Source organism: Ascidiella aspersa, chromosome 8, assembly GCF_963924565.1.
Source record: "Ascidiella aspersa chromosome 8, kaAscAspe10.2, whole genome shotgun sequence".
NCBI lineage: Eukaryota > Metazoa > Chordata > Ascidiacea > Phlebobranchia > Ascidiidae > Ascidiella > Ascidiella aspersa.
In genome coordinates this window covers 19,524,260-19,537,483 of record NC_139454.1, presented here as the reverse complement: position 1 = coordinate 19,537,483, position 13,224 = coordinate 19,524,260, and the positions used below count along the sequence as shown (strand labels likewise).

Below are 13,224 nucleotides of genomic sequence, written 5' to 3'. Positions count from 1 at the left end.
CCATTGATGCGCGTAGGGCCGTAGGTGAACAATTGATGACGTAATAGAAAAAAGTAATTCAATTTGTTCGGCGTTACCAACAAAACAATGTAGTGGCATTGGTGCAAACTATAAGCTCAACAAAACCACGTATTGTCGAGATAAGTATTTAACACGTTAAAAGGCAAATTATTATTTTCATAACTTAAATACGTCCTTGAATAAACTCAATCTTGTTGTCGATTTTATAGATGTTAATTTGTAGAGAGTATGGTGTTTCGTACTGCCCTCCTACTTAAGGAAAGAGTCTCAAAACCAAAAGATTTTACGGCCAAGTCTGGATTTCTGAAAGGTGGAGGACCTTTACCAGTTTTGGGGTTCATTTTTGCAGTTGGCGTTGCCCTCTACCCAATTTATATCTTGCCTTTGTATTACTCGCAAAAATACAGTAAGTTTAAAACCTGACTTTTTTATAATGCTCTATGATGTTTTTTTAACCAAATAAAAAGCAAGCAAACTTTGTTTTACGGTTTTTTAAAGTATTTAACAAAAATTAAAAATAGATAAAATATTACTTTGATGGAAAACATTTTGGATTGTAAATTTATGGGCGCTGGTCTAGAATCCTACCACAGTTCTAAAATCAACGCACAAAATTTGAGTTAGGTTGCGGGTTAGCGTTTGGGTGTGGGTGGGTCAAGTATTATTATATTCTTTATTTAATAATAATACTTGACCCACCTTTACCCAAACGCTAACCCGCACCCTAACCCAAAAGGTGTTTCGTTGTGGTAGGATTCTAGACCAGCGCCCAGCAAATCAACTATCACTTACAATATTCCACTTTTTGTGTGTGTTTTAAAATTGTTTTGAAAATTAAATTGGTTTATACTGTGACTTTCTTTTAGATTTGATTTTTTTTATTTGATCGGAATGCTACTAAAGGTACAGCCAACTTATAAAACTTACATGCTGCACAAGGGAGATGTAAAAGCAGCTATAGATTGTGTTGCTGTAATAACTTTAGTTAAATTGGTTCAGTTATGAATAAATTAAATCAAAAACTGTTCAGCAATGCTGGTGTTGTTACATTTGCTGACTCAAGTTTCTGTGCTAAACATATTTCATCAATGCATTTTTTGAGAAGTGAGTTTGCAACTGCGCAGGGGATAAAATCAGGCCAAACTTTTTTAATCGAGTTACCAACACCTGTACTAATTACGTAAATCATTGATTCTCAAAAGCGATTTAAGATAATAAGTGTTCAATGTAACTTTCTACCTTGTTTGGTAGAAAGTTGAAATCATGCCTAAATTTTTTTCTGCTGTTTAGAGGATATTCAGAAAGAGGCACGTGCCGGAATTGACCAAGAATCGGTGCAACCTGGTGGAATGCGAGTTTGGTCAGATCCTTTCGGTCCCAAAAACTAAAAAACAAGACAGCGATGCTACCTTTAGCTACAAACACCAAAGATCCGAAACCGATCTGGGTACATTTCATGCCGGAAACAATTCTTATCCTTGGTATCTTGTGCTATCTTTTTGTACCGTATTATGTTCTGGGCTTTAGCCCATTGATTGCAAATCCTGTTCAGACAACTGTGATTTTCCTCTCTTTTTACACAGTTTTACAGCTGGCCATATTTTGCTTTATTTGGTTCCGATGTAAGCCAAGTCAGTTGGAAGATGTCACGGCCTACGCCAAGGACAAAGAAAGCCCAAATTTCTTGCAGGGGATTTTGCTGTCTTTGGTGTGCTGGGCTACTCTGCATTTTGTGTGTGTTTTGTTTGGCGCCCCACTAACCAGTCACATCAAAGAAACGGCCTTGTGGGCATTGCTGGCCACCAGCTTAATCACAATTCCGAACATGTGCGTAATCGGAACCTCTTTGCGCTCATGGTATCAAATTATTGTTTGTGGAAAGTTTACCAACCCCACCGAGAGGTTTCTCTATTTTCAATCAGTCGGATGTCTCATCGGTAGCTGGGCATCGTCCGTGGTGATTCCCCTAGACTGGGATCGACCCTGGCAGGCCTGGCCGGTTCCGTGCTTGCTCGGCGCTCAAGTCGGATATATGGCCGCAATTTTACTCAGTTGCTTCGTCTCCTACCGAGAAATGAAAACTCAAAAAGTCCTTTAGGCTTGTTTAAAGCTGTGTGAGTTTTTTTGTATTACCACCAAATTTAAAGTCTTGTACTTTTGACAATTTGTTTATCTGCTTGCAAATAAACTGATTAGAATATGAATATTCAGCGTGCTTACTGGGCACAAACATTTCATAATAACATAAAAACTTTAAACTTTGCTACATTTTAGTACTGTCATTCTACATGTTTTGTGTACGGATTTGAACAGTAGAATATTATTTTCATTCTATTAACTACAAATTAATATTTTTATCGTTGGAAAATCGCTATGCACTCTACAACCACATAGAGACAGATATTAGTTTGAATGATTTTTTGTTTTTTTTGAGTTATTGGATGTGTTAATGTCTTTTTTTGGCTCTTTCTTCACTGTTAGTATTTGAAATGACAAAGTAGACCAAAATCTGTCATGATAAACCAAAATAAAAATAATGCCGAATGGTTGCGATAACATCTAAATTTGAAAATAAGCCGACAATCTTTTACTCTGGCCTCATCCCTGAAAAGTTTAGCCTTGAACCAACAGTTAACCCCCAGGCATCAGCGCTGTTCAACCTAGGGAACCCAAATGATGCACTAAAACTTCCTTCACAAGAGAGGTGTTCCCCCATTAAGTCCATATCCTGTCCCTAAAGTTTTAGCTTTTATTTTGTTTAATAATTACGTCCGAAAAATTCAGGATTTTAACTTACTAGATGTTCCAATTGCAAAATATTGCTTATATTAATCTGGCACACTTTTTTTCTATCTTCATATTTCTGATTGATGACTAAGTGCTATACTGAATACTGGAGTACATTTTCTTCAGCTTGTAAAAACACTCAAATGCAAGGAAATCTGTTTATTCCTCGGAATCCACATTAACGGTATTGAGACCCTTAAAGGATGCAACGGGCACATGAGTGACCAGCGTGTAAAGCTTATTTGCTGAGTCCTCATCCTCATTACGTTTCCTGGAAAGCCTGACACGAATCCTGTATGGCACATTCCTAAAATATAGAAAATAGGGAACATCATTAGTGACTTTAACATTTTAATTTGTACTGGCTAGTGAATGATAAAAGGCAACTTTAAACGTTGACTCACAGAAACCCGTTCCAATTATGTGGGCTAATCAATTAAAATTTGATTATCAAACAAATTCACTATCTTTTTATCAACCAATTTATTAGTTTTACTAGCTTTATACAACAGATCTTGTCAATAAAACCATGTATGCCAAACAAGTTTAATGCCAACTAAATGATTTCCAATCAGTATACAGAACTCACAAAAACCTAATTCAAAAATAATTCACTTTAACTACTGTTACTAAGTTGTAGAGGCACAGTCGATGTAAAACGACGTAGCCAGGATTTAACTAAGTGTTTGTTTTTGCACAATTGTGGATGAACCATGCTCATTGAAAAGAACACAGTACACTGTTGATTGTGCCATTTAATTACTCAGCCTATCAGACAAATAAGAATGGCTTCAAGCCAGGCTTAAAAGCCTCTTTTTTGGGTTTGAACAAAATCAGTAGCTTACAGGGTTAACACACAGTTTTATAAAAAAATTCAGAGATTTTCTAAGAAAATTTATAGCTTTTTGTAGAACTAAAGTAAGAATGCTCACTGTTTTTTTATAATAATTCAAAAACAAAACGGTTTAAATATGTCATGATCAACACAACAAAAAACTGCACTTTCTTAACAACTTGAAGCTGTACCTATAAATTCAACAAGAGGTTTTCAAATACTTTTCAATGCACTAATCCAGTGGTTCTCAACCTTTTTGTACCCGTGGCCCCTTTTTAATGCCGTTTAATAGTCGCGGACCCCTTACATTTTCTGGTGTAATATGTGCGTTTAGTTGTTTTTAATAGTTCAGTATATCTGCGTAGGGCACCGTTTGTTGAGTGAAGAAACAGAAAACACCAGATTGCTTTATTACAACAAGTTTATTTTAATATGATATGTGCTGCTGCATTTACGAAGCAAGTCTTGAAATGCGTAGTTGTATTCATCTTTGTGAACGATAGCATAAAGTTAAACCGAAGTGCAGTACATGTGAACTGTTGTAATGCTGCCCATCCTTTACAATCTATTTGTGTTAGATCACAATTGAAGTGTTACGTCATACTCAATACGATTTACAACATGTTACAATGTCATTTTATCACTTCTTACGAACGTGATTAGGCACATATCCTAGCTTTAATTAATTTAACAAAGATATATAGTTTGAAGTTTTTGCGGACCCCAAGGGGTCCGTGGACCCCCGGTTGAGAACCACTGCACTAATCCATTCAAACACTTTGTGGCAACTCTGAAAAAGCTGCATTATACTGAAGAGGGCGGATTTTAACTCGGCTTAAAGCCAACTTAAGTAGTCAGGTTGGATATATTACATTTGTCAAGGGTAACAAAAAAAATCTGTAAGAACAAATTAGTTAACATTAGTCAAAGCCAATAGTTTAGAATTTATTTTATATTTTATTAAAGTACATAATATTATTTGACCGTTGCAAAGCGTACCTGATTCCTTGGGACCAGATAGCTTTGTTAAGACGAGTGTCGATTCGGACGTCTTGCGTTCCCATCATTTGGTGAGCAAACTTCTTAATCTCTTTCACAGCACGGGGAGCACGCTTCTTAAAACCCCTGAAAAATAAATTATTGTAAAACGAGCAACTTTTAAACAAACTAAGAGAGCATAGTGATGCAGAATATTGTTAATATGTTTAATGAATAAAGCCATTATTTTTTCCTTAAAAAAGGTATTAAACACATGTGACCAAGCTCATGATTGCAGTCAAGTGCTTTCCCCAAAAGATCTTTGGCATTAAACGCTTGTCCAAAAACACACCAGTGACATAATTTAGCAGTGAAATATGGCTAATCTTGCAAATTTACAATAAAAAATAGCCGACTTTGGCATATATATATAGTTTTATTTTAGCATGGGTCTTTAGCCAACATTTTTTGGCATAAATTATTGAATGCAGCTGGGTAAAAGTGCTGCACTTTAGTAATTTAATTTTTGCTAACAAATAAATATAAAATTACAATTGAACAACAACTGTAGTGAGCTTGATAAAATTGACGTTAAATTGTGCCGGACAACACACATATACAGACTGACCAAGCCTGCACCCTTAAAAGTCGAATAAGTCCCAAAATTTTTAATTTGTTAAACACAAGCACAAGCCGAGGTATTTTTGACCACTTTTGTACCAATTTTTTGTTAATGTACCATCCACGAAAATAACTAATTAGCTTTGATGTCATACATTCCGTGAATCCTCTTGTGCATGTGAATGGTGTACTCCCGAGCTACAACATCCTTCACGGCTTTTACGCCAGATCGGCCCTTCTTTTCCTTTTTGGACACCATCTAAAACCAGTTTAGAGCATATTTTACTTGAGTTACTAAAAACGGGGGATTGTACTTAACTCGATCAAACACAAAACAAATACAAAAACTTTATTCTGCCCATTTTTTTCTAGAATTTGAAGTTAAACAAATTTCTTTCGACGACTAAATATTTTGCGCTATTTGCTGTCGAAATGCCCATAAATTGTATCATAACATGACTATATTTACAGAAATTCGTGTCAAGTTCCTCAACTTCTCGATTAGTAGTAAGTCAGTGGAATAAAATTGTCGATTTTGTTCGATTTTAATAGCTACTTTACATGCTTAAACGTACCTTGACGAGCGTTAACTCTAAAAGACCATAGAAATCAAATTACAACTGGATCTCTTTTCCAACCAAAAGAATAATCTCGATACCAAATGTAAAAGTTAATTTCCTTTTGAAAAACAAATGGCATCAAAAATTAATATAACCTAAATAAATACAACACAAAACAATGAGACATTTTTTTTATTGTTAAAGGATTTTTTTGTAATGCAAGTAATTTATTTGTTTAACCCTTTTCTTAATTATTTCTCGTTATGGCTGAGCGCGTTGCCGCTGAGTTTTGACATACCAACAAATAGTTTGCCGTTGCTGGGAAAGCCAAGCTTATTTAAATAAGTCGATAGATTTTAAGAAAATACAGCCTATTTATACCTTAATACTCACTATATTAAACACCGTTTTGTTTATTTACGCTTTTCTTGTAACAAATTGTCTAAATGCAACATTTAAAGGGTGAAGGTAATTTGTAGCATCGACAAACAATAGCGTCCAAGAAAAGTTCTGGCATCTTTCATATTAATATAGACGCTTAAATAATTTAACTAGAATGATCGTATTTATCTGTGTGTAATTTAAATGGTTAATAAAAAGCTTTTACCAGCTAAATTAGGGTATTGACAGTAAAATTTGGAAATTTATGTGAAAAAAGACTACAGGAATACAAAGAAAAAACATCATGAAGGTATACTTTTTCAGACACCAACTTATTTAAAAAAATGGACAAACGAAACTTCAATTAAAGTAAAATAATTTTTCGATTTAAATAAAGTTTTTACCTTGACATTTTTACTCAATGTACTAAATAACAGATTTTGAGGTTTACATTTGTATGAGGTAAAAAAGCTAATTTATTTAAGTATTAATTCTTTGTATAGTTTCACAGGTAGGCTATGTTCTAAGAGACAGTTTAAAAACTTAAAATACCATTTCAAAACACCTTAAAAACACATGTACATATTTGTTCGTACTATCAAGTGCATGAAATTAACTAAATTTTAATCTAAATCTGCAGCCCATCTGTGTGTGTTTGCTGTCTTATTACATACGCTTGCCTACAAATCATGTTCACATAAAATCTAAGAGATCTGCCAGAAAGAAAAATTTGGACTTTGCGCTGGGGAGACAATTTTGCAGCTTGAAGCGTGGCTGTAATACCGTTATTTGTAATGTTTCATGGTCGATAATGAAGTGCTATAGTTAAAACCTTTAGCGCAATTTAAGTTTTTTGGTTTGGACGACTTATATTCAAACCTGGTAGATGTGTGTTCATAATTAAAATCATTTCAAATAAAACCCGCATGGTTTCTATTTTGCAGCGTGTGTTCAGTTTACAAGAAAAGGCCCATGGATCTGATGGACCCATCCTGTTTAGGTGGCAAAAGGTTCTCGGAAATTATATTGCAACCACTGGACAGGACCAGACAGTTAAAATATGGGACAGGCATGGTCAAATGGAAGAAGAGATACACTTATCTGGGTAAAATTTTTATTTTTTATTAGAGTGAGTAAGAACAATGCACACTATTGTATTTTTCTACTGCTGTGATAAACATTTTGTTAGTTCATTAAATCCGTTTTCCAATTGTGTCTGAAACCTATATTTAGAGAATGGATCACCAAAATTAGGCCCATATGTTTTATTTTTTAGGCGCGGCACGGTTTCTTAGTTCAACAAATACACCTAATGTAACTTTATTTATGGCAATGTTTTTTGGATGAGAATACAAGCTAAACTTAGATGGAACTTCAAATTGAGTTACATTTCAATAAAGTTTGCTATGTATTTTTCCATTGTTTTTATTTCTTGCAGATATCCAATTATGAAAAAATTATGGTTAGTTTTCCAATGTTGGTTCTTCCATTGGTGTGTTATAATTTCAATTTCTTTCAAATCTATTTAATGCATATTTATTTTACTACAGCATTAAAACATATTGTAAAACACACAATACTGATGAAGCATTGTTGTGCAAAGGCTTATCAAGATTTTAATATAGTCGGTCATTAAAGAGGGCCACCTAATTTCCAGATTTAGAGTTATACAAATAGGGCTACCTACAAAGATTTTTCAATGTTTAAACAGACACTTAATATGTTGTTTTGATGTTTCAGTGCATGTACTGGTCTGGAATGGGACAAAGATGGAGATATATTGTGTGCCATCTGCGAAAAGAGCAACATGCTCTACATGTGGGACCAAACGCAAAAGAAAACAAACAAAATAGACAGTGGGGCAAAGGATGGTCTGACGTTTCTCTGCTGGTCAAGAATCAATTTATTTCTAGGCATAGGTGATGAGTTTTCTGTTTAAATAAAATTACATCAAAGCAAAACGGTTCTTTGTTCAAATAAACAGTTATTTGCCCATGAAAGGAAAAAAGTATAAATTTTAAGTCCTAAATATTTTTATTTGGTGGCTGCTGTATTTTCACCTTTGGTCTAAACCAGTGGTCGGCAAACTGTTGGTCGCGGCCCAAATGTGGCCGCAGAGCCATTTTTAGTGGGCCGTGAGTTACTTTTGAATAGCTTAGTGTTATCATGTAGTTGTGGGCCGAGCGAAGCTGTAAAATTATTGCACTTCGTTTTAAAATTACGTGTGGCTTAGAATTTTATATTATCTCAGCGTGGTTCGGGCCCACGTGTCAAATGTGGTCCTGATTCCTGAGTACCTGTTGAATTACGTGTTTTGGCCAACTTTAACTAGATGTAAACGCAAATCTTCCGCGCTTCGCTTGTATAATATTTGTTTTACAGTATGTTCTACATTATGGTGCCAGTGTTTTGGCCATCAAGGCACCGTGTAATACTTTACCTTAAAACAAATATCCTACTTCTTTTAGTTTTACGTAGTGGGCCTTTAATAGCTCTGAAAACAGTACTTTGGGCCGCCACAAAAAAAGTTTGCCGACCACTGGCCTAAACCATTGGTTACCAACTTTTTTATTCATTGGTCTAAATTTATACATATAGCGAAATTTCTGGCTGCAATTTACGCTTAAAATGGACAATTTCTCGATAAATGCACTGCTTCTAACAAATAACAACTGAATAATTGTTTTTAATACAGGTTTATTTTGGATCGTTATTAAATATCTCTGCCAACAGACTGAATTTGAAAAGTAAATACTAACTGCGTAGCTAATAAAAACTGGTATACGTTAATTAATAACAGTTTTCTAATGTTATAAGTAGTTGTCTAGTGCCTATATTTTAGATATGCTCGCAATTATTTTAGTAAAACAGAAAATATTTAGTTGCAAACGTGGCAATATTGTCAAATAGCTTGGCCCACTAAAAATCATCTGGTGGCCCACAGTTCACCAAAGAGAATTGGGTCTAAGCTTCCCTGTGATCCTTCACTAAGTTTTCTTTAGAACTTTCTCTAAATTAGTGTTTCTTAACCTTTAGCTCGCACCTCAAAATTGGGTGCTGAAGTAGTTTAATATGGTTAAATTTATTCTGATTGGTTCACCAGGAGCAATACAAAGGCATGGTCTATATTAATTGAATTCAAGGTTTTTAATGCTAATTGTCTTTTTATGTTTTGTTTATTTTAAGCTCCAAAATGTTCAGAGAGATAATTTGGTTGTGAAAGTTTCTCTGTCATCCTTTACGTATTTGAGTGACAGTAATTTTTTTTGTTTAGAAACACTGTTCTAAAAAGACAAGTGTTGCTAAAATTTAGCAAATCTCAACATTTTTGCACTTTTTATATTATCACAGGAACTGCCAAGGGTAATCTGATTTTGTACGACCACAAACTGGGAAGGAAGTATCAAAACCTTGGAAAACATGCCAAAAGAATTCTCTCTGGCGCTTGGAGCCTACAGAACATGCTTGCATTGGGAGGAGCTGACAATTCTGTTACTGTAAGTATTTTTTTTGGCTCACCTTAGATTTGTAAGTATGAGCAGGGATTTAGTTAAGTTTGCAACAAGAATTGGACGACCGACCATTGTGAACATTTTTTAGTTTTTTTAGCATTTGGATATTCATTAAACTACAAATTATACAAACAAAAAAATCATCTACAAAAAACAAATATGTCAAGTTAAATTTAGCTTTGTAAACTTAGGGAACTATAACTCTTTTTTTTAGAAATAAACTCATTTAGTTAGTAGTCAGAGTGTTGCACAATCAAAATGTAAAAAAAAACTTTGAGTGGAATGTTCAGATTAGATAACCAATAAAGGGTTACACAACGTGTGTTGGTTCTACATGTGTTGCTATCAGAAATGTTAAGGCGATAATGCGTGATAAATAATTAGTCCAAACATATTACTGTTTTATTTTGTGTTTAAATCACTGGACATTGGGTATAAACAGGTATAATTAAAATGATCAGGTTGTTATAAAGTCAAAGTTATGTGATATCTAAACAAAACTTTTTTTCTATAAATTCCAAAGACATTGTCTCTAAATGCAGTTTGTTCTTATACATTACCAAACACAGATGTGATTTAGACATTTTGAGCCAAAAAACTAACCTTATGAATAAAAAAACAACATTCAAAGAATTAATTTATAATACTAAATTCATTTTAACCATTCTTTTAAGTAATTGCTATCCTTCTCCTGTTCTCCTTTCTGGATTAAAAAAACTTATCCATATATGAAGAAATTTAATAAGTTGCATTTTACCACGTGTTTTATTGTTACTTTTTTTAGGTAAGTGACACTGCCGGTAAGACCTTGTATCAGTTCGCAACACGCGACGTTCCTTCCAGATTGCGATTTTACGAGATGAAAAGAACGGGCAGTGGTGAGAAAACCACGCCTGGTGACAACGTGGTGAGTTTATTACTTAATGTGGGGTTTAACTACCTAATGTATTCCGATAACTCGTATTTTTATAAGGGCCTTCAACACAGGGCTGCGGAGGCGGTTAAAGATAACCCAAGTCTGACTCTGGCCCAAAAATTAAACCCCAGTCCGACTGCCGCTAAATTTAGTCTTACACAGTCTAACTCGAGTCAGAGACCGACTCCAGCAAAACAAACTGAATTTGTCAACTGTTACATTGAGTTTGTAAAAAAAGGCGTAGACTTTAAAATATATATATTTTAAAGTCTGCAAAAAGGCTACCATTAATTTGTTTAAGGTCTGCAGAAAAGGCTTCCATAAATATTATTTTAAGTCTGCAAAAACGGTATTACTAGCATAGCTGGACTGCTGGACTACCAATTATCACTGTTTTTAGAGTTGAGTTCGAAATATGTTTGTAAGATTTGTGAAGGTTTCAAACACTTTACATTCAGTGCTACTTTTTGTTTTCAATTAGGCCCATTGCAAAAAAAAACTGTTAAAAAAAGTCAAATCATACATACATCATAAGAATTACGTATATGTAATAAATATATATTTATATATTCTGAAACATTCATATACACAATGTGCATAATTTCGGATTAGGCCCTTCTTGAGTAGTACTGGCCAACGATCATTGCAATTTCTGTCTTTTTTATTACGTTTTTATTCTTTTTAGGTGAGCACCATGATTGGAAAGAAGACCCTGCTTCTGTATAAGTTCTTCGACCCCGACAACAAAATCGAACTTGCTTTTCAGCAAAAGTACGGCAAGATTGAGGCGTACGAGTGGTATGGCAACGGGTACATCATGATCGGATTCTCACATGGCTTTATCATTGCCATTTCGACGTTCGCAGCGGAAATAGGCCAGGTATCAGATATTTCTGTAGCTCCAACTGCAATGGAGTTTATATACCTTTATTTAAACTTGTGTTTTTCTTTGTATATTTTGTTTAATACACACAAAGCCTATATTTTAAAAAAGTTAAAAAAAATTTTGGTTTGGCAAAGTTTGGCAAGTCGGTTTCTACAAACTTTAGATTTTTCATATTTAACGTGCCACCGTTAATTAAAAACGCATGAAAAAGAATCACAATAAAATACAAAGTTTTGCACATCCCTGGTAACAATAGTAGAAATATATTTTGATTTTTAAATGACAAATACTCCAGACATTATTTTTTTCGTTTTAACATGGTGTTATTTGCTTACAAGTCAAATCAAATTATTTGTTTCGACGGATAAACTAAAAATGTCATTGGAAAAGTAGAATGTTTGGTAAAATCGGAATTAGATTAGAACTAGAAATATTAAGCACACAACAAGTTCACAAATTAGATTAGAATTAGTCGCAGTTTGCTCTAACTCATTGATTGAGGAAACTGGAATTACCTAGTTGTCCAAATGTCCAAAGTCTGGTCCCAACCTACGTTGAACTAGGTTATATAAATCTTTTAAAAAGAAATGCTGGAGTATTGTTAAAAATCGGCCATATAAAAACTTGTTTTACTTTTGTTTTCCACATTTTCCTCCAGGAACTTTTCCAGCTTCCCGACCACAAGGATTATTTGTCGTCCATCGCCATTTCCAACTCGCTTAACTTTGCTGCCTCCAGTGGCGACACCAGCGTGCGCATACATGACCTTCATGACGTCACGGAGGTCGTGGCCATCATCAATCTCGATGACGAACCAAAAGGTGTTTGCGATTTTGTCATTTGTGACATCATATTTGCAGCAATTAGTCAGGAAGGGAAGATCGGATGTTTTGACTAATTAATTCACTTTATTTGAGCAAAGTAGCTGTTTTGGTAAAATCCAAATTAGATTAAAAATGAAATTAGAGCACACAAGTAATTTACAATTTAGATTAGAATTAGAGTTTGCTCTAATTCTTCGTATTAGAAAACTATAACTATTGAGTGCACTCAGTAGGGACCTGTAATGTAGCTTAATAATGATGAATTGCAAAGCAAGAAAGGTCGAGTAAATCGACATCATCTTGATAAAGTCGACCTACTTGAACTTTTGGGTTGTTCAAGTTTCATTGTGATGTCACACTTGCAGGGAATTAGTCGGAAGAGGAGATCGTAACTTTTTTTTAGTAATTTAGGTTTTGAGATTAATGCAAACGAATACCGATAATAATTTTTTTTTACATTTTGCCAACCGACGCTGATTTTTTTATATATGCGAAATATGGACAAAATTTTAATTAATTAAAAATAAAATCCAAATAGCATTTCAGTTTATCTACCTTTATTATTAAACTTTTAATTTTTTTACATTTTGCCAACCGATATTAATTTTTTTTTAATCTGAAATATGGTCAAATATTGCATTAATTTAAAAAATAATATTTCAGTTTATCTACCTATGTTATTAAACTCTATTATTTGCATATTAACTTGGCATAATGGCTAGGAAATTTTTGCAAAAAAGCAGAAAATTAGTTTGTTTTTGTCGAAAAACTATTTCATATTTTCGTAGTAACATATCGGCCAAATTTTCGATAACGATAAAACGAAATATCGTCCGATCTTAGCTGTAATCGGGCTATCTCTACGAAGTATCAACCTAATTACAACTTGTGTGTCAATCAAAG

General features: G+C 34.0%; 3 protein-coding genes across 3 annotated transcripts in view; 2 read left to right on the top strand and 1 right to left on the bottom strand.

Annotated features, from left to right (window-relative positions):
- The first annotated feature begins 287 nt into the window (after nt 1–287).
- Nucleotides 288–2,524, top strand: LOC146136737 (GPI ethanolamine phosphate transferase, stabilizing subunit-like). The gene is made up of 2 exons (XM_083395559.1): nt 288–427; nt 1,312–2,524. The coding sequence occupies exon 2, from the start codon at nt 1,424–1,426 to the stop codon at nt 2,117–2,119; it is 696 nt and encodes a 231-aa protein (XP_083251685.1). The 5' UTR covers nt 288–427; nt 1,312–1,423; the 3' UTR covers nt 2,120–2,524.
- Nucleotides 2,525–2,952: 428 nt separating this feature from the next.
- Nucleotides 2,953–5,854, bottom strand: LOC146136736 (large ribosomal subunit protein eL31-like). The gene is made up of 4 exons (XM_083395141.1): nt 5,818–5,854; nt 5,398–5,501; nt 4,643–4,768; nt 2,953–3,115 (listed from the first exon to the last, which is right to left on the bottom strand). The coding sequence occupies exons 2-4, from the start codon at nt 5,499–5,501 to the stop codon at nt 2,968–2,970; spliced, it is 378 nt and encodes a 125-aa protein (XP_083251267.1). The 5' UTR covers nt 5,818–5,854; the 3' UTR covers nt 2,953–2,967.
- Nucleotides 5,855–6,401: 547 nt separating this feature from the next.
- Nucleotides 6,402–13,224, top strand: part of LOC146136733 (WD repeat-containing protein 19-like) — a 67,402-nt gene continuing 60,579 nt past the window's right edge. The window contains exons 1-7 of the mRNA XM_083396000.1: nt 6,402–6,493; nt 7,128–7,288; nt 7,924–8,102; nt 9,535–9,680; nt 10,480–10,602; nt 11,297–11,491; nt 12,156–12,318. Of these exons, the coding sequence (XP_083252126.1) occupies nt 6,488–6,493; nt 7,128–7,288; nt 7,924–8,102; nt 9,535–9,680; nt 10,480–10,602; nt 11,297–11,491; nt 12,156–12,318 (973 nt within the window). The 5' untranslated portion in view covers nt 6,402–6,487. The remainder of the gene's footprint in view (nt 6,494–7,127; nt 7,289–7,923; nt 8,103–9,534; nt 9,681–10,479; nt 10,603–11,296; nt 11,492–12,155; nt 12,319–13,224) is intronic.